At 64.3% G+C, this 20,563-nt stretch overlaps 1 protein-coding gene across 2 annotated transcripts; it reads left to right on the top strand.

The window, feature by feature from the left end:
* The first annotated feature begins 1,910 nt into the window (after positions 1-1,910).
* EPHB4 (EPH receptor B4) lies at positions 1,911-18,850 on the top strand. 2 transcript variants are annotated; one of them, XM_054005379.1, is made up of 17 exons: positions 1,911-1,956; positions 2,860-4,723; positions 6,810-6,880; positions 7,840-8,524; positions 9,220-9,375; positions 9,681-10,010; positions 10,598-10,719; positions 11,105-11,270; positions 12,589-12,691; positions 12,863-12,930; positions 13,714-13,827; positions 14,603-14,850; positions 15,426-15,641; positions 15,848-15,997; positions 16,239-16,432; positions 17,039-17,194; positions 17,535-18,850. In XM_054005379.1, the coding sequence occupies exons 2-17, from the start codon at positions 4,672-4,674 to the stop codon at positions 17,656-17,658; spliced, it is 2,955 nt and encodes a 984-aa protein (XP_053861354.1). In that variant the 5' UTR covers positions 1,911-1,956; positions 2,860-4,671; the 3' UTR covers positions 17,659-18,850. The 2 variants fall into 2 exon arrangements, with proteins under 2 accessions (XP_053861354.1, XP_053861355.1); XM_054005380.1 differs by lacking the exon at positions 1,911-1,956 and having other exon boundaries at positions 2,598-4,723.
* Positions 18,851-20,563: the final 1,713 nt, after the last annotated feature.

Genomic DNA, 20,563 nt, shown 5'->3' with positions numbered 1-20,563 from the left:
CCATGGAAACTCCCCCCTCCCCCAGGGTCCCTGGGAGGCACCAGATAGACTCTGCCCCCTTCCCTCCCCCCCCCCCCCCCCCAGCTCCCACGGCCTTATCTCCCCGCCCGGCCCTGCCTGGCCAGAGGGGTCAGGAAACAGACCCCTTGGGCGGGGGGTCTGGAGCTCAACCCCTTCACCCCAAGGAGGGGCAGAGGCTGCCGAGATAGATTAATTCCAGGCCATGCTGGGGGTTGGGGGGAGCCTGGCTGCTTCAATCGCCCTATAAATCGGGGCTGCTTCCAATTAAAACGGGGGGGGGGCAGGGCTGCGGGTCGGGAGTGAGGGGCACCAGAAGAGTTGGGGGGGGGGTCGGGCAGGGATGTCCCTTCATTTGTCGGACACATCTGCCCAGATGTTCCTCATCTGGCCACATTGGCTCCCAACCCCCTCACTACTCTGACCACTAGACCCCACTCCCCTCCCAGAGCTGGGGAGAGAACCCAGGAGTCCTGGCTCCGAACCCCCCCCCCCCGCTCTAACCCACCAGCCCCTGCTCCCCTCCCAGAGCCGGGGGAGAACCCAGGAGTCCTGGCTCCCAACCCCCCCTGCTCTAACCCACCAGTCCCCACTCACCTCCCAGAGCCAGGGAGGGAACCCAGGAGTCCTGGCTCCGAGCCCCCCTCCACATTTCATCGTCCACCTCTGACCAGGGAATCATGTGAAGAGTTGCCCCCCCCCATCTCTGGGCCCCCCCATCTCTGCCAGTGCCCCTCACTCCCGACCCGCAGCCCCTGCCACCCAGCCCTGGGTTGCTAGAAGGGAAGTGTTGGGGGGCAGATGTGAGGGGGGAGGGTGGGTTCTGCGTTCTCAGTAGCGAGGGGACGTGGGACCCCTCGCCCAGGGCTGTGATGCGCCCACCTCTGGGGGGGCGGCTGGTTACCCGGGGACCCCTCGCCCAGCGCTGAGATTCAGCCACATCACCCTCGGGTGTCGGCAGTACAGGGGTTTTGACACATGTTCCCATGGCAGCCAGCGGGGGGATACGCCCACTTCACTGCACCTCCCTCCGTAACGCACACCCAGAGCACAACACAACACAACACGCTGTGCTGCTCCCTGGCACATCGAACCATAGACTATCGGTGTGGAAGGGATCTCGGGGGTGTCTAGTCCAACCCCCTGCTCAAAGCAGGACCAACACCCACACATAGAGCCTGCAACAACCCCTATACATACACACAGACACAGATAAGACAACACAACACCTCGCGCTGCCCCTTGTACACACAGCACAGCCTACAACAATCCCTACACACACACACACACACACACACAGCCTGCTACAACCCCTGTATAGAGACACACAACACACAACACACTACATCGTGCTGCCCTGGTACACACAGTGCACCCTGCAACAATCCCTCTACACACACACACACACACACACAGCCTGCAACAACTCCTGTACACACACACACACACACACAGAGCCTGCAACAACCTCTGTACATACACACACAGACACACATAACATATCACAACACCTCACACTACCCCTTGTACACACAGCACAGCCTGCAACAACCCCTCTACACACACACACACACACACACACACACAGCCTGCTACAACCCCAGTACATACACACACAGAAACACGCAACACAACACATCCCGGTGTCCTGGTATACACAGCGCAGCCTGCAACAACCCTACACACACACAGCCTGCTACAACACCTGTACACACACACATAGACACACACAACACAACACATCGCGCTGCCCCGCTACACACAGCGCATCCTGCAACAACCCTCTACACACACACACACACACACACACACAGACACGAGCCCTACGCCCCCCCTTGTCCCCCCCATTGTGTAAACACCCCCCACACCCCGCCCCTCCCGCAGACCCCTCCCCTCCCTCCCGCAGCGGGCTCAGAAAGTTGCGAGCCGCAGCCCGGGGTGAGCGGGGGGAACTGGGGGGCTGCGCGGGGGGTTGGGGGGATCCCCAGGGCGGGAGTGAAAGTGGGGGGCCTGGGGGGGATTTTCACCCTCACCGCTCTGCACCCGGAAGCTCAGGACAGGGTCCCGGGGCAGCGACTTGCGGCTGGGGGGCGGGTTTGCAAAGCTTTGGGGTCCCCCCAGCCAGGATGTCGGGGTGCTGTCGGCCAGGGCGAAGACTCATTCTGGGGGGCCCCTAAGATTTTGGGGGGTGGGGCTGAGTTGTGCGCAGATCCGGTGTGTGTGTGTGTGAAACTTATTGCAAAGAGTTTGCGGAAAGTAGTTTTTTGGGGGGGCGGCTTCTCGCAAAGATCCAGGGGTCCCCCTGGAGGCTTTGGGGGTTGCAAAGGTTGGGGGATCTTTGCCGAGGCTTAGGGGTGCAGCGTTGGTGGGCGGGATTTCCGGGGGAGGGGAGACTACAGCTCGGCCAAGAGTTTCGGGGGGGTTCTCAGAAAGATTGGGGGGCCCCTTTGAAGGAGCCATTTTGGGGGACTGGGCAGAGCTTTTCGGGGGCACATCTTCAAAAGCCAGGTGGGCCAGGTGTGAGGGAAAGGGGGGCTCACCGGCCAGAGGCAGTGCTAGCCCATTTTGGGGGTCCCTATATATTTTGGGGGGCCCAAAATATTGGGGTCTCGCTTGAGTTGCACGGGGCCCTGAGCAATTGCTTAGTCTGCTGACGCCTGGCTCCGGCTTGGCTTAGTTTTGCAAACGTTTGGGGGGGGCTGCAGATTTCGGGGGACCAGGGAGGAAATAGGGGGTGCTTCTTGCAAAGAGCTGGAAGGGAGGGCAGGCTCCCAAACCAAGCGCTGATGCCTTCCCCCTGCCTGGATACTAGTTGTTTTTTTTCTTTCCCTCTTTTTCCAGCTGCCTCCAAAAATCTTGGGGTTCCCCCTTCCCTCCAATGTCTGCAGTTCCTGGGCTTCCTTTGTCCATGGGGCCAGGCCTCTTCACCCCACTCAGGACCGGCTCGTGGGAGTGCGTCTAGTCCGGCCGGGCCGCTTCGGTTTTCTGGACTAGCCCATTGTTTCAGGATTGTTTCGGGACCAGCTATTCCAGAGACGGGCCCTTTGCCGGGGGTCCCCGACTCGAGAGGTTTCCGGACCCGCTGCTCCAGACCTAAGACTTTTCGGGAGCGCCGAGACGCCGGACTTTTTTAGGGGATCCCGGCTCAGGAATTTCTCCAGAACCAACTTTTTCCCTGGGCCGGAAAGTTTTGGAGAATCCAGTTTTTCTAGCCATACGGAGTTTGGCTCCATTGATTTGCTAGAGTCCATGTTTGTAGGGAAACTTGGTTCCCGCCCCAGACAAGAAACTTATTTTTGAGATTATTCTTTCTAGATTGCGAGGCAAATCTGGGTTTGTTCCCACCCCCCTTGACTGGGGAGAAATCTGGGTTATTTTTATACCTTGGGGTGAGAACTGGGTTTAATATTTCTAGACGAGAAGAAATCTCAGTTTAATTTTTCTGGATCAGGAAGAAATCTGGGTTTAATTTTCTTGGATCAGGGCAAAATCTGGATGTATTTTTTTTCTAGATTGGGAAGAAATCTGGGTTTATTTTTCCTAGATTGGGGAGAAATCTAAGTTATTTTTTTCTGGATCGGGGCAAAATCTGGGTTTATTGTTTCTGGACTGGGATGAAATCTGGGTTTAACTTTTTCTAGATTGCAGATAAATCTAGGTTTAATTTTTCTGGATCAGGAAGAAATCCGGGTTAATTTTTCTGGATCAGGGCGAAATCTGGGTTTAATAATTTTTCTGGATGGGGATGAAATCAGGATTTAATTGTTTCTAGATTGGGGAGAAATCTGGGTTTATTTTTCTGGATCTGGGTGATTTCTGGTTTTTTTTTTTTAGATTGGGGCGGGGAAAAGCAGGGTTTCCTTTTTCAAGAGTTGGGGGAATCAGGGAGTCAGACAAATGTGTCAAGTATCGGGGGTAGCCGTGTTAGTCTGTATCTACAAAAACAACAAGGAGTCTGGTGGCACCTTAAAGATTCACAGATTTATTTGGGCATAAGCTTTCGTGGGTAAAAACCTCACTTCTTCAGATGCATCTGAAGAAGTGAGACAAATGTGAGGAGTTAAAACTTTCTAGACCGGGCAAAAATGGAGCATTAAAAATTTTGGAGCTTAGGAGACATTTTGGGGTTTCCATTTTTGTAGACTGGGGAAAAAAGTGATTGTTTCCCTCTACATTAGGGGAAAATGGGGTGTCCATTTTGTGCTCGACAAAAGGCACTTGGGGGCTTGGTTTTTCCAGATTAGGGACATTTTGGGGGGTTCATTTGCTTGTTAGCCTAGGGAGAATTTCCTCTAGATTAGAAAAAAATTGTGGAGTGAGGGAGTTGATTTTTCCATGCCAGAAATTTATTCACAGGTTAATCTTTTCCAGACTTGGTCATTTATTAGGATGTAAATATTCTGGTGGGTCGAATTTTCAGGCTATCTGGGGGTAGCAGAGTCCTTCCAGAGAGAGGAAAATCCGGGGGATTCACTTGTCCCAGATCAAGGCGGTTTGGGGTGCCATTTTTCCAGGCAAAAGATTATTTTTCTGGAGTAAAGTTTCCCCGATTGGGAATTTACTCCCCCCCCCTCCCCCCACTCCCCGTTGGTTGATCAGGATTTCGCGACAGCAGCTTTCCCCCTGCCAAGGAATTCGGGACTGACCCCAACCATGGAGGTTTGGCTTCTTTGTCTCTGGATTCCCCTCACTCAGGCGGTGGAAGGTGAGTGAAAATTGGGGGGATTTAGTAGGTTTCTGTGTCTTTGGGAGCCAGGACGCCTGGGTTCTCTCCCCGGCTCTGGGAGCGGAGTGGGGGCTGGTGGGTCAGAGCAGGGGGGGCTGGGAGCCAGGACTCCTGGGTTCTCGTCCCACATGCCCCGTCTGCCCACCTCTTTCCTGAGTTTTGATTGACTGCGTTTTTTACACTAACAAAAAGTGGGTTTGGGAAAGTACTTTCTTTCTTTCTTTCTTTCTTTCTTTCTTTCTTTCTTTCGCGCAAGATCTGCTGCAGAAAAGAAGCAGAGCGTGAAAGCAGCTTGTTGAAAGAGACAACAGGCCTGGAAAGAAAAGTGAAGGAAAACAAGAAAAAAGAAAGAAAACAACAACCCACCACCCACCCTCTTCCACTCTTGTCTTTCTCTGCTTCCTGGTCTTTCTTCCTCGGGGTTTGTTCCGCCAAGCAAACATTTTTTTGCCTTTGAAAACTTTGTGTCCCTGCTGCCCAGCTCCTGCGACAGACTTTTCTCCTTCATTAGCCCCTGTCTCGCTCCCTCTTTCTCCCGGCCCCCCATAAGGCCTGTGCAGATGTATCTTACTCCTGTCTTTGGCTCTGTCCCTTTCTCCCCCAGCCTTTCAGCCCAGGACTCCTGGGTTCTCTCCCCGGCTCTGGGAGGGGAGTGGGGGCTGGTGGTTAGAGCAGGGGGGCTGGGAGCCAGGACTCCTGGGTTCTCTCCCCTCCTTGCCCACAAATTTAACCCCTTTCTCCCGCCCCCAATTCTTTGGGGGGCTGGCGGGATTCGAACTTGCAGCCCGGGGCCCAGGCTGCAAATCAGGAGAGAACCCAGGCGTCCTGGCTCCCAGCCGTCTCCTGCTTGGAACAACCCACCCTGTTCTGGGAAGCCGGGCGGGCGCAGCGGCCGGGAGTTCGTTCACATCTGGCATGGATTTAGCCCAGGACAGAGGAGAACACAGATTTGAGGGGGAGGGGTCACGGTCTGGCAGCTGGAGCTGGGAGGCCCAGCTGGGGATGGGGGGGCTGGAGCTGAGGCCGGGTGGGAGCCGGTGCCCCCTAGAGGGGACAGGTCCCTGCCCCATTCCCCGCGCCCCTGAGCCAGCCAGTCCCTGCCCTGGGGCCGGGTGGGAGCCAGCGCCCCCTAGAGGGGACAGGTCCCTGCCCCATTCCCCACCCCCCTGAGCCAGCCAGTCCCTGGCCTGGGGCCGGGTGGGAGCCGGCGCCCCCTAGAGGGGACAGGTCCCTGCCCCATTCCCTGCCCCCCTGACCCAGCCAGTCCCCGTCCTGGAGTCCAGACAGTTGCTGGTTTCCCCGTGTGGCCCCCGAGTGGGACAGAAGCCTCGCACGGCCGTGCAAGCGTGCAGCACCAGAGCCATGCGAAGGAGGCCGCGGCCTGCAGGAAAGCGAGACAGGCGTCTCCGTGTGCTCCTGGGAAGGCCTCTGTGTACCTCAGGCGTATGCGGCTTCCCTGAGGCGGACCCTCAGATTCACCCTGTAATGACCCATCACCCACCATCCCACAGAACCTGTGTGCACAGGTCGGAGGGGGGGGGCCAAGAATTCTGTCTGCATGGGAAGGATTCAGGGGTTCGCTCCCCGGCTCTGGGAGGGGAGAGGGGGCTGGGAGCCAGGACTCCTGGGTTCGCTCCCCGGCTCTGGGAGGGGAGCGGGGGCAGGTGGGTTAGAGCAGGGGGGGCTGGGAGCCAGGACTCCTGGGTTCGCTCCCCGGCTCTGGGAGGGGAGCGGGGGCAGGTGGGTTAGAGCAGGGGGGGCTGGGAGCCAGGACTCCTGGGTTCGCTCCCCGGCTCTGGGAGGGGAGTGGGGGCTGGTGGGTTAGAGCAGGGGGGGCTGGGAGCCAGGACTCCTGGGTTCTTTCCCCGGCTCTGGGAGGGAGTGGGAGCTGGTGGGTTAGAGCAGGGGGTGCTGGGAGCCAGGACTCCTGGGTTCTCTCCCCGGCTCTGGAGGGGAGCGGGGGCTGGTGGGTTAGAGCAGGGGGGCTGGGAGCCAGGACTCCTGGGTTCTCCGCCCCTCACTCCAGACACTAACCTTCCCCCACCCCCCTTTCTCTGTCTCCCAGAGACCTTGCTGAACACCCGGCTGGAGACGTCGGATCTGAAGTGGACGACGTACCCCCAGACGGACGGCCAGGTGAGAGGGCTGGCGGGAAGCGGGTGGCAGGTGGGGGCCGGGGGGAGGAGGGCTGGGAAGAGGGGTCAGATATTGTGTGGGAGGGGGCCAGGCGGGTCGCAGGCTCTGTGAGATGGGGGGATCCCAGGTATGGGGGAGCACGGTGGGTTCTGGGGAGGTGGGGGGAGTGTGGGGGCAAGTTTTTTTGGGGGGCTGTGGAGGAATAGGGGGTGCTGGGTGTCTGGCCCCCCCACTGACTGAACTCTATTCCCCCCCATGTTCTCTGCCCCGTCTCCTCCCTCTGCCCCCATCCCCCATCTCTCCCACCCCCTGCCCCATCTCTGAATTCCCTGTTCTCTGCCCCCTGCACCGTCTTTCCCCTCCCTTTCTCCCACCCTCGTAATGCCTCTGCACTCCCCTTTTCCTGCTCCCCCTCTTTCTCTGGCCCCCCATCCCCTGCCCCCTCTCTGCCCCATCTCCTCCTCCTGCACCCCATCTCCCCCTGCACCCCATTCCCATCTCCTCCTGCACCCCATCTCTGAATTGCTTGCTCTCTGCCCCTGTCTCCTACCCCTGCACCCCATCCCCCATTTCCCCGTATCCCCCATCGCCAAATTCCCTGTTCTCTGCCCCCTGCACTCCATCTCCCCCTGCACCCCATCTTTCCCATCCCTTTCTCCCACCCTTGTAATGCCTCTGCACCCCCCTTTTCCTGCACCCCCTCTTTCCCTGGCCCCCCATCCCCTGTCCCCTCTCTGCCCCGTCTCCTCCCCTGCACCCCATCCCCCATCTCTCCTACCCCCCTGCACCCCATCTCCCCCTGCACCCCATCCCCCATCTCCCCATATCCCCATCTCCAAATTCCCTGCTCTCTGCCCCCTGAACCCCATCTCCCCCTGCACCCCGTCTTTCCCCTCTCTCCATCCTTTCTTTCTCCCACCCTTCTTTGCACCCCTGCCCCCCCCCGTGCCCCCTGGCAGTGGGAGGAGCTGAGCGGGCTGGACGAGGAACGCCAGCACTCGGTGCGCACGTTCGAGGTGTGCGCGGTGGAGGGGCCGGGCCGGGAGGCCTGGCTACGCAGCGGTTTCGTGCCGCGCCGGGGGGCAGCCCACGTCTACGCCGAGCTGCGCTACACGGTGGTGGAGTGTTTCTCCCTCCCGCGCCCGGCCCGGGCCTGCAAGGAGACCTTCAATGTCTTCTTCTACGAGGCCGAGCGGGACCTGGCCACGGCCACCGACCCGCCCTGGCTGGAGAACCCCTGGGTCAAAGTGGACACGGTGGCGGCCGAGCACCTGACCCGCAAACGCCCGGGGGCCGAGGCCACAGGGAAAGTGAATGTCAAGACCCTGCGGCTTGGGCCGCTCACCAAAGCCGGCTTCTACGTGGCCTTCCAGGACCAGGGCGCCTGCATGGCCCTGCTGGGCGTCCGGCTCTACTTCCAGAAGTGCCCGGGGGCCGTGGCCCGCCTGGCCGCCTTCCCGGAGACGGTGCCCCGGGAGCTGGTGACGCCCGTGGCCGGCGCCTGCGTGGCCGGGGCCGAGCCAGAGGGGCCCGGGCCCCTCAGCATGTACTGTCGGGAGGACGGGCGCTGGGCCGAGCACGCGCCCGCCGGCTGCGTCTGCCTGGCCGGGCACGAGACCGCCGAGGGGAACACGCAGTGCCGAGGTGAGGTGCCCGGACACCAGGGTTCTGCGGGGAATGGGGAGCGGATGCGGGGCTCCGAGGTGGCCCGGATGCCTGGGTTCCCAGGATGGGGAGTTGGATGCCTGGATTCTGGGGGCGGGGGCGACCCGGATGCCTGGGTTCCCGGGATGGGGAGTTGGATGCCTGGGTTCTGAGCTGGCCCGGATGCCTGGGTTCCGGGGTCCAGCTGCTGGGGTTCCGGGGGGGGCTGGTCACTCAGGTTCTGGAGCAGCTGGACGCTCGGGTTCTGGGGGGGCCCGGATGCCTGGGTTCCAAGCTGGCAGGGAACAATCGTGGGGTCTCAAGTGGCAGGTCTTGGAAGTAGATGCTGGGATCTAGCCACAAATCAGGGGGGCCAGGACTCCTGGGTTCTCTCCCCAGGGAGCGGGAGGGTCAGTCGCACCCCTCACATGGCGGGGGGGACTTTCATCTCTCTGAGCTGCAATAGGAAACCCGCTCCCCCCCCCCCCCCCCGCAGCTGCCCCCCGGGAGAGGAGCCTCTGGGCCGCGGGAGCTTTGAACACCGGGCCAGCCCCCCATTCCCCCCCCGAGCTATGGGCGGGAGGGGCAGACATGAAGGGGGACAAGCGCGCTGAGATGCGGCCACCTCTGGGGCGGGGGCCGTTTAACCCTATGTTTCCCAGGAAGGCGCTGTCTGACCCTTTTTGTCTCGCCAGCCTGTGTCCCTGGCACCTTCAAGGCCATGCAGGGTGAGGGGTCCTGCCAGCCCTGCCCCCCCTATAGCCATTCCTCGGTGCCCGGCTCCGCCATCTGCTCCTGCCGCAACGGGTACTTCCGTGCCAGCGCCGACCCCCTCGGCTCCCCCTGCACCAGTGAGTCACCCTGGGAGGGGAGTGGGGGCTGGGGGGTGAGAGCAGGGGGGGCTGGGAGCCAGGACTCTGGGAGTCACCCTGGGAGGGGAGTGGGGGCTGGGGGGTGAGAGCAGGGGGGGCTGGGAGCCAGGACTCTGGGAGTCACCCTGGGAGGGGAGTGGGGGCTGGGGGGTGAGAGCAGGGGGGCTGGGAGCCAGGTTCTCTCCCTGACTCTGGGAGGGGAGTGGAGCCTGGGGGGTTGGAGCCGGGGGGGGGGGGGCGGGAGCCAGGACTCCTGGGTTCTACCTCTCCCCCCCCCCCCACAGCAACCCCGTCGGCCCCGCGCAGCATCGTGCCCCAGATCAACGGCTCGGTGGCGGTGCTGACCTGGAGCGAGCCCCTGGAGAACGGGGGCCGGCGGGACGTGACCTACAACGTGCTCTGCTCCGAGTGCCCCGATGGGCAGCTGTGCCGGCCCTGCGCCCGCCTGACCTTTGCCCCCAGCGCGGCGGGGCTGGCAGAGCAAGGGGTGACGGTCCAGGGCCTGCAGCCCTACGTCACCTACACCTTCGAGATCCAGGCCGTCAACGGGGTGTCGGAACTGAGCCCCAACCCGCCCCAGGCCGAGTTGGTCAACATCACCACCAACAAGGACGGTGAGAGCCGGCCAGTGCCCCTCACTCCTGACCCGCAACCCCTGCCCGGCCGGTGCCCCTCACTCCCACCCTGCAGCCCCCAGCCCCGCCGGTGCCCCTCACTCCCACCCTGCAGCCCCCAGCCCCGCCGGTGCCCCTCACTCCCGATCCGCAGCCCCTGCCAGCCCAGCCAGTGCACCTCACTCCCGACCTGCAGCCCCTGCTAGCCCAGCCCTGCCCCCCCCAGCTCTGCCAGTGCCCCTCACTCCCGATCCGCAGCCCCTGCCAGCCCAGCCCTGCCCCCCCCAGCTCTGCCGGTGCCCCTCACTCCCGACCCGCAGCCCCTGCCAGCCCAGCCCTGCCCCCCCAGCTCTGCCGGTGCCCCTCTCTCCCGACCCGCAACCCCTGCCAGCCCAGCCCCCCCCAGCTCTGCCGGTGCCCCTCACTCCCGACCCACAGCCCCTGCCAGCCCAGCCTTGTCCCCCCCCAGCTCTGCCGGTGCCCCTCACTCCCGACCCGCAACCCCTGCCAGCCCAGCCCTGCCCCCCCCCAGCCTGCCGGTGCCCCTCACTCCCGCCCCACAGCCCTGACTTGGCATTTCCCCCCAGTGCCTCCGCCCGTGGACAGGGTCCAGGGGTCTCTCTCCCCGACCGGGATGGTTCTGAGCTGGCCGGTGCCCCACCCCCCCAGCGGGCACATCCTGGACTACGAGGTGAAATACTATGAGAAGGTGAGTGGGGGGGGGCTCCTGGAGGGAGGGGGGTCTGGGGGGGATGGAAAGGAGCTGGGGGAGGGGGTCAGGGATCAGAGGTGGAAGGGATCGTGAGGGGGGCAGTGGGGGGGAGGGGACCAGGGGAGGGGATTGGGGGGCATGTGGTGTGGTGAGGGGAGGATTGGGGGGCAGTGGGGGTGAGGGGACCAGAGGAGGGGCTGTGGGGGGGTGAGGGGAGGATCGGGATGGGATTGCGGAGGGGATCAGGAGGGGGGCAGTGGGGGAGGGGACCAGGGGAGGGGATTGGGGGAGCTGTGGGGAGGAACGGGGGGGGGGCAGTGGGAGGAGGGGAGGTCTCTGCGCTGCGGTGCCGGGACCGACCCCCCCATTCCTCCCCCCCCAGGGCGCGGCGGGCGGGGAGTCCCCCATGTTCCTGAAGGCGTCAGAGGCCCGGTTGACGCTGGGGCAGCTGCGCCGTGGGGCGTCCTATGGGGTGCAGGTCCGTGCCCGCTCCGAGGCCGGCTACGGGGAATTCGGGCCGGAGTTCCTTGTCCCCATGCATGGCAGTGGTGAGTGACCCCCCTCAGCCCCCCCCGACCCCGGCCCCCCTCGGGCCTGAAGCCCCCCCGGAGCGTCGGGTTCCAACGGGCGACGACGCTCCCCGCCGGCCCCACGAACGCAGCCCCGGGGCCAGGTTCAGACGATGCCTGGTTGCTCGAGGAGGGAGGTTGAACGGGGGTGCCAGGTTTCACGAGGAGGGAGGTTGCACGAGGAGGGAGGTTGCACGAGGAGGGAGGTTGCACGGGGGTGCCAGGTTGCACGAGGAGGGAGGTTGCACGGGGGTGTCAGGTTTCACGAGGAGGGAGGTTGCACGTGGGTGCCCAGGTTGGACGAGGAGGGAAGTTGCACAAGGAAGATTGCCCAGGGGTGGCAGGTTGCACAAGGAGGATGATTGCACGGGGTGCCAGGTTGCATGAGGAAGATGTTCCACGAGGAGGAAGGTTGCATGGCGGTGCCAGGTTGCAGGTGGGTGCCAGGTTGCACGAGGAGGATGGTTGCATGGGGGTGCCAGGTTGCAGGTGGGTGCCAGGTTGCACAAGGAGGATGGTTGCATCGGGGTGCCAAGTTGCACGAGGAGGCAGGTTGCACGAGGAGGGAGGTTGCACGGTGGTGCCAGGTTGCACGAGGAGGGAGGTTGCACGGGGGTGCCAGGTTTCACGAGGAGGGAGGTTGCACGGGGTGCCAGGTTGCACGAGGAGGGAGGTTGCACGGGGGTGCCAGGTTTCACAAGGAGGGAGGTTTCACGAGGAGGGAGGTTGCACGTGGGTGCCCGGTTGCACGAGGAGGGAGGTTGCATGGGGGTGCCAGGTTGCACAAGGAGGGAGGTTGCACGGGGGTGCCAGGTTTCACGAGGAGGGATGTTGCACGAGGAGGGAGGTTGCACGGGGGTGCCAGGTTGCACGAGGAGGGAGGTTGCACGGGGGTGCCCGGTTGCACGAGGAGGATGGTTGCACGGGGGTGCCAAGGTGTCCGTGACGGCAGGCTGCCGGTAGGGTGGACACACGATGCTCTGCTGCCTGGCGGCGCCCGTGCTCCCCATGTGCCATCTGGGTTCCTAGCACCGTCCTGTCCGCCCGCCAGGATCTGCCTCCGCGTCCCAGGGGCTGGCTCCCATTGCCCCCTGTGGGCAGGTCAGGGCCTGGCGCCCCCCTGTGGCCTGTTCCAGTGCAGCAAGTGGCCTGCCTCAGTTTCCCCTCCCAGGCCCTTTGGCTTCTCAGTGCCCGCCAGGCTGGGCAGTGTCTCTCCCGCTGAGCCAGGCGGGTTGGGGGTGACGCTGGCCTGACCCCCCACCCCAGGGCAGCCCCCTGACGGTGTCTCTCTCCCCAGAGGCGGGGGGCCGGGCGGAGCAGCTGGGGCTGATCGTGGGGGCGGCCGCCGTGGGGGCCCTGCTGGTGCTGGCGGTGGTGGCAGTGGCTGTGATCTGCGTCAGGTGAGACCCCCCCCGGCGCGCAAGGGGTTGAGGGTGAGCACTTGGGGGGCAGGGAGGGGCCGGGGGGGTGGAGAGATGGGGCTGGGCTGGGTCCAGTCACGTTCTCCCCAGAGGGGATTCCGGGGGGGTCTCTTGGCTGCCCCCCCCGACTCTTTCTCCCTCCCCCGGCAGGAAGCACGGGGCGGGGGGCCGTGACCCTGAATACTCGGACAAACACGGCCAGTACCTCATTGGGCATGGTGAGTGGGGGGTAGGGGGTGAATGGGGGGCTGGGGGTGAGTGGGAGATGGAGGAGCGACGGGGCAGGGAAGAGAGGTGAGGTGAGGGGGTGGGTTTGGGGGTTGGCGGGGGTGAGTGAGGGCAGGGCGGGGGGGTGAGGGTGAGTAGGGGCAGGAGGTGAATGGGGGGCTGGGGGTGAGTGGGAGATTGAGGAGCGACGGGGCAGGGAAGAGAGGTGAGGTGAGGGGGTGGGTCTGGGGGTTGGCGGGGGTGAGTGAGGGCAGGGCGGGGGGTGAGGGTGAGTGGGGGAGCAGGGGGTGAGTGGGGAGACAGAGGAGCAAGAGGGCAAGGAAGAGGGGTGGGGTGAGGGGATGGGTGAGGGGTTGTGAATGCGGGGCAGGGAAGGGGGGGCGAGTGGGGAGGCAGGGTTAGTGGGGGGCAGGGCAGTGGGTGAGTGGGGGGCAGAAGGAGGGGGTGCAGGTGAATGGGGGGAGTGGGGAGACGGAGGAGCAAGGGGCAGGGAAGAGAGGTGGGGTGGGAGGATGGGTTCGGGGGTTGGCAGGGGTGAGTGGGGGCAGGGCAGGGAGGCGAGTGAGGGGCGGGGGTGAATGGGGAGGCAGAAGGGAGGGGGAGACAGAGGAGCGAGGGGGCAGGGAAGAGCGGTGGGGTTGGGGGCGTGAGTGAGGGGCAGGGCGGAGGGGTAAGGGGGGGGACAGGAGGGGGTGGGGGTGTGTGGCCGGCAGGAGCGGGTCTGGGGGTGCTCGGCTCTAACCGTTGTCCCCCCCGGAACCCCGCCTTCCCAGGCACCAAACTCTACATCGACCCCTTCACCTATGAGGACCCCAACGAGGCCGTGCGGGAATTCGCCAAAGAGATCGACGTCTCCTACGTCAAAATCGAGGAGGTGATCGGCGCCGGTGAGCCCCGAACCCCCGAACCGGCCCCTGAACCCCCAAACTGGCCCCTGAAGTCCCAAACCCCCGAATAGTCTCTGAGCCCCCAAGTTCATGGCTTCTGCTCCCTCAAATCCATCGCCCCTGCAACTGGGATCCCAGGGAGGCGGGGGGCCCACGCTGCGGTTGCTCAACTGAGGGCGACCCCCCAAAAACGGGTGGTTATTTCGAATAATTTGATCCACTCGGTTACCATATGCCAAACATGCAGGTCCCTGAAAGCGCCCCCAGCCTTTGGGCTCCGTGCCCGGACGGGCCGCATCAAGGACAGGAAGGACAATTGGAAATCTGGTTAGTCTTCTAAAATGTTTCTCTCTCTCTGTTTCATTCCCCCCTTTCTCTCTGTCTCCACCCACTTTTTCATTCCCTCTTTCACCCGTCTTGTTTTTTCTTTCTCTGTTTCATTCCCTGTTCCTTTCTCCTTTCTCTCTCTCTCATTCTTTCACTCTGTTTCATTCCCCCTTTTTCTCTGTCCCATCTCACTGTTGTATTCCTTCTTTCTCCCCGCCTTCTTCTTTCTCTGTTGCATTCCTCCTTCCTCTCTGTTTTCTTCCCCCTTTTTCTGTGTCTTATGTTTCATTCCCTCTTTCCCCCATCTCACTTTCTTTCTCCCCATTTCCTTCCTCCTTTCTCTCTGTATCATTCTCTTTCACTCTCCGTTTCGTTCCCCACTTTCTCTCTGTCTCAACCCACTGTTTCATTCCCTCTTTCTCCCCACCTGGCCCCCTTCTCTCGGCAGGGGAGTTCGGGGAGGTGTGCCGGGGCCGGCTGAAGGTGCCTGGAAAGAAGGAGAGCTGCGTGGCCATCAAGACGCTGAAGGGGGGGTACACGGAGCGGCAGCGCCGGGAGTTCCTCAGCGAGGCCAGCATCATGGGGCAGTTCGAGCACCCCAACATCATCCGGCTGGAGGGGGTGGTGACCAGCAGCACCCCGGTCATGATCCTCACTGAGTTCATGGAGAATGGGGCACTCGACTCCTTCCTGCGGGTACGGGGACCCCAGTACGGGGGGAGGGACCCCAAAAACCCTACCACACCCCCAAACCACCCAGGCCATGAAGAATGGGGCCCTCAGGTTATTTTCAGGGCTCCAGGAGAGCCCGAAATACAGGGCAGGGGCCCCTGAAATACAGGGGGGAACCCCAAAGCCTCCACATGCTGAGTCCCCTCCCCTCTGTAGCAGTGCCAAGGTGTGAGCCCGCCTCCCACCTCTTCTGGCCCCGCCCCCACTCCCCTGGGACCCTGCCCCTGTCCTTGTGAGCCCACCCCCTGAGGTCCTGCCCCTGGTTCTGTTGCCGTGCCCCCACTCCCTGGGACCCTGCCCTTTTAGCCCTTCCCCCTGGGGTCCCATCTCTGCCCCTGTGACCCACCCCCATGTCCTGGGGTCCCGCCCCTGTCGCGCCACCTCCGACCCCGGGGCCCCACCCCTGCCTCTGTGACCCGAGCCCCGAGTCCTGCCCCCAGGGCCCCGCCCTGCCTCTGAGCCATGCCCCCTCTGGTGGCTCCTCCCCATCCCCTGGGGCCCCGCCCCCTGCGCTGACCCCGCCCCCGTCTCCCCCCCAGCTGAACGAGGGGCAGTTCGCACCCATCCAGCTGGTGGGGATGCTGCGGGGCATCGCCTCGGGGATGCGCTACCTGGCCGAGATGAGCTACGTCCACCGGGACCTGGCCGCCCGGAACATCCTGGTCAACTGCAACCTGGTCTGCAAAGTCTCCGACTTCGGCCTCTCCCGCTTCCTGGAAGAGAACTCCTCCGACCCCACCTACACCAGCTCCCTGGTACGGCCCGGACGCCGGGGTTCTCGCCTGCCTCCTGGGTTCTCTCCCCGGCTCCGGGAGGGGAGTGGGGGCTGGCGGATGAGAGCGCGGGGGGGGGGGGCGGCTGGGAGCCAGGACTCCTGGGTTCTCTCCCTGGCTCTGGGAGGGGAGTGGGGGCTGCGCGGGGGAGCTGGGAGCCGGGACTCTCTCACCCTCCTCGTCCCCAGGGCGGGAAGATCCCCATTCGCTGGACAGCCCCCGAGGCCATCGCTTTCCGCAAGTTCACCTCGGCCAGCGACGCCTGGAGCTACGGGATCGTCATGTGGGAGGTGATGTCCTTCGGAGAGCGGCCCTACTGGGACATGTCCAACCAGGACGTGAGTACGCCCCGCCCCCAGCCTGCCCCCCCTCGCCCTGGGCTGGGTCAGAGCCGTTCTGGGTGGCTGTTAACCAGCTACTCCGCCCCAGAGGTGGCTGCCTCTCAGCGGCAGGCGAGGGGTCCCCGTGTAACCAGCCGCCCTGCCCCAGAGGTGGCTGCATCTCAGCGTCGGGCGACAGGTCCCCGTCGAGGCCCCACCCCCCACCCGCAGCTGGGTCTGAGCCGTGCCGTTCTCGCAGGTGATCAACGCCATCGAGCAGGACTACCGGCTGCCCCCCCCACCCGCCTGCCCCACGGCGCTGCACCAGCTCATGCTGGATTGCTGGCAGAAGGAACGAAGCTCCCGGCCCCGCTTCGCCCAGCTCGTCAGCTCCCTCGACAAGCTGATCCGCAACCCGGCCAGTCTGCGCATCGTCGCCCGGGACGGCGCCGGGTGAGTCCTGTGGGGCGGGGCCTGGGGGGCTGGGATATGGGGGGGCTCAGAGCTGCTGGGCCTGGGGGGAGGGAGGGGCTCAGAGCGGCTGGGCCTGGGGGGGGCTGGCGTATGGGGGGGCTCAGAGCGGCTGGGCCTGGGGGGGGCTGGCGTATGGGGGGGCTCAGAGTGGCTGGGCCTGTGGGGATGTGATATGGGGGGGCTGGGATATGGGGGGGCTCAGAGTGGCTGGGCCTGGGGGGATGTGATATGGGGGGGCTCAGAGTGGCTGGGCCTGGGGGGCTGGCGTATGTGGGGGCTCAGAGTGGCTGGGCCTGTGGGGATGTGATATGGGGGGGCTGGGATATGGGGGGCTCAGAGCGGCTGGGGCTGAGATACGGGGGGCTGGGATATGGGGTAGGAATGGGGAGGGTTGGGGGAAGGGTGGGGTTAGGGGCCACCTGTTCCCCTCCCCCCTTTTCTCACCCCCCCGTTCTTTTGGGGTCCCCCTGAACCTTCCCCTCTCTCAGTTCCCCGGGGGCGGGGCTGCAGCCGGCCCCCCCCAATCCCGCTCCCCCCCCGATCTTGGGCAGAGCAGCCCCCTCTATAACCCATCCCACCCTCCAGGCCGTCCCACCCGCTCCTGGACCAGCGGGCCCCCCACAGCGCCTCCTTCGGCTCCGTCAGCGACTGGCTCCAGGCCATCAACATGGGCTGCTACGAGGAGAACTTCAGCTCGGCCGGACTCAGCTCCTTCGAACTCCTCAGCCAGATCTCCAGCGAGTGAGTGACCCCCCCGGCATGGGGCGGGAGTGAGGGGCACCGGCAGAGCTGGGGGGGGGGGCAGGGCTGGGCTGGCAGGGGCTGCGGGTCGGGAGTGAGGGGCACCGGCAGAGCTGGGGGGGGCAGGGCTGGGCTGGCAGGGGCGGCGGGTCGGGAGTGAGGGGCACCGGCAGAGCTGGGGGGGGCAGGGCTGGGCTGGCGGTGGCTGCGGGTCGGGAGTGAGGGGCACCGGCAGAGCTGGGGGGGGCAGGGCTGGGCTGGCAGGAGCTGCGGGTCGGGAGTGAGGGGCACCGGCAGAGCTGGGGGGGGCTGCTAACCCCCCATCTCTCTGCCCCCTCAGGGACCTGCTCCGAATCGGGGTGACCCTGGCTGGGCACCAGAAGAAGATTCTCTCCAGCGTCCAGAACATGCGAATCCAGAGCAAAGCAGCCCCGTCCGGAGGGGCGGCCGGGAGCCGATTCTGATCCGGTTCCGGGCTCACGTCCTGCCTGGTCCCCCAGAGCTGGGAACGAACCGGACCCTGGGTTACTAATGCGACTCTGACTTCGCTGCATGGGCCGGTCTTGAACCAGAAACTTGGGGGACCCCTGCCCCCCCCAGCCCCTCAGGGCTTGCACTTATTCTATCTCAGCAGGGAGAATATCGTGGTTTGCAGGGGGCGTGGCCTATTGGTGGACGGTTCCAAGATGGCCAAGATGGTCTAGACAGTATTTGGTCCTGCCATGCGGGCAGGGGACTGGACTCGATGACCTCTCGAGGTCCCTTCCAGTCCTAGAATCTATGAATCTATGGCCGCAGGTCCAAAGATGGCTGATGGGCTCTTCGGTCAACTGCGAAGATGGCCGCTCTTGCTTGGGGTTCCCAAGAGGGCCGCTCTTGCTTGGTTGCCGGGTAGCGCTCAGGACCCCGTCCAGTTCCCAGGACGGCCGCCCCTAGGGGGTCTCAAGATGGTCACCACTGGTTGGGGAGACCAAGATGGTTGCCCTTGGGGGACCTTCGATGGGGAATCCAAGATGGCCGTTCTTTCACCAGAAGCCTCCTCCCTCGCAAACAGTTGAGGGGCAGTGATGTAATCAGGGGGTTCCCTGGGAGGGGGGGAGACCCCCCCGGCATCTACTTGAATCTCTAGGCCCCTCCCCCACCATGGGGGGGGCCTCGGGAGGGGGGCTATAAACTTGGGGCTCTCCCCTCCCCCATAAAGCCAAAGAGTGACTATGGACAGCGGTGATGTCATGGCCGCCCAGTGATGTCATAGACCTGGGATGGCCAGGAACAGGGGGTGACATCATCCAGTGACTGCCTTGTGATGTCATCAGGAGCAACTGTGATGTCATCACATCGGGAGCCCATGATGTCATCGTTGCCGGCCCGGGATGTCATCATTCGGCAGCCGCCCGCCCTTGATGTCATGAGGCCATGAGGTCGTCGCAGCAGGACGTTGGGGGGGGGGGGGGGCTGCTCTGTGGGGTCATCAGCGGGTGCCGGGCTTTCAACTTCATATTGAAGGCAAATTTAACCGGGGGGGAGGTAATTTCCAGCCCCTCCAGGACTGGTTCAACTTGTGGGGTATCGGACTCCCGCTCCCCCCAGAGCCGAGGTAGATTTGAGGTGTCCCCGCCGCCCCCCCCCCAAATAAAGTGGGATTCACTCAGCTTTCTAAGGAAGTGGACCGAGGTATCACATGGGGGGGGTCGATTTCACCTGGGAGTGGAGCCTCGGAGGGGGAGGGGTCTTGTTCAGCCCCGCCCCCTTGTGTGCAACTGGGGGGCTTTATGCGTTGGTAGGTTGGGGAGGGCACAGTGCGAGCGGTGAGACAGTAAACCGGGGGGCCAGGAGCCCCGGACTCCTGGGTTCTCTCCTGGCTCTGAGAGCAGGGTGGGATTTTTTTTCCGCAGCTGCTGTTTATGTGACCCCCAGCAGCCGGGGCAGGAACAGGAAGTGGGGAGGGGGGAGGAGGAAGGAAGCTGCCACCCAGGCCAAGCCCCACCCTGTGGACAATGGACAGACTGACCCATGGACTCACCCCTCCCAGAGCCGGGGACAGAACCCAGGAGTCCTGGCTCCCAGCCCCCCCTGCTCTAACCCACCAGTCCCCACTCCCCTCCCAGAGCCGGGGACAGAGCCCAGGAGTCCTGGCTCCCAGCCCCCCTGCTCTAACCCACCAGCCCCCACTCCCCTCCCAGAGCCGGGGACAGAACCCAGGAGTCCTGGCTCCCAGCCTCCCCTGCTCTAACCCACCAGCCCCCACTCCCCTCCCAGAGCAGGGGACAGAACCCAGGAGTCCTGGCTCCCAGCCCCCCTGCTCTAACCCACCAGCCCCCACTCCCCTCCCAGAGCCGGGGACAGAACCCAGGAGTCCTGGCTCCCAGCCCCCCCGTGCTCTAACCACCAGCCCCCCACTCCTCTCCCAGAGCCGGGGAGAGAACCCAGGAGTCCTGGCTCCCAGCCCCCCTCCTCTAACCCACCAGCCCCCACTCCCCTCCCAGAGCCGGGGACAGAACCCAGGAGTCCTGGCTCCCAGCCCCCACTCCCCTCCCAGAGCCGGGGGACAGAACCCAGGAGTCCTGGCTCCCAGCCCCCACTCCCCTCCCAGAGCCGGGGGACAGAACCCAGGAGTCCTGGCTCCCAGCCCCCCTGCTCTAACCACCAGCCCCCACTGCCCTCCCAGAGCCGGAGAGAGAACCCAGGAGTCCTGGCTCCCAGCCCCCCTGCTCTAACCCACCAGCCCCCACTCCCCTCCCAGAGCCGGGGAGAGAACCCAGGAGTCCGGGCTCCCAGCCCCCTCCACTACATTCGTGCTTCATGGAGTCAGTGCCAGATGTTCCTCCATTTGCAGATGTTTGTGCGGGGGGGGGGGGCCGGAGGTGGAGTTGGTCTTTAAAAGGGAAAGTTTATGGAGTTGTAGGTGGGAATGTAAATAGAGGGGCCAGGGCCGGGCTCCAGGTCGGGAGTGAGGGGCATCGGCAGATCTGGGGTGGCAGCCCCGCTCCCTGCCCCACCGCATCCCCCAGCGCCACCTGCCAGGGGAGAGCGTCCCCTGCTGAGCCCCCCACCCCGCTCCCTGCCCCACAGCGCCCCCTAGCGCCGCCCAGGGGCCAGCCCCGCCTGCCAGGGGAGAGCGCCCCCTGCTGAGATCCCGCCCCCGCTCCCTGCCCCACAGCGCTCCCTAGCGCCGCCCTGGGGCCAGCCCCCTGCCAGGGGAGAGCGCCCCCTGCTGAGCCACCCCCCGCCCCGCTCCCTGCCCCACAGCGCCCCCTAGCGCCGCCCTGGGGCCAGCCCCGCCTGCCTGGGGAGAGCGCCCCCTGCTGAGCCCCCCGTCCCGCTCCCTGCCCCACAGCGCTCCCTAGCGCTGCCCTGGGGCCAGCCCCG

The sequence above is a fragment of the Malaclemys terrapin genome, chromosome 15 (assembly GCF_027887155.1).
Source record: "Malaclemys terrapin pileata isolate rMalTer1 chromosome 15, rMalTer1.hap1, whole genome shotgun sequence".
Lineage (NCBI taxonomy): Eukaryota > Metazoa > Chordata > Testudines > Emydidae > Malaclemys > Malaclemys terrapin.
The sequence above is the reverse complement of the archived record's forward strand: the minus strand, read 5'-3'. Positions and strand labels throughout refer to the sequence as shown.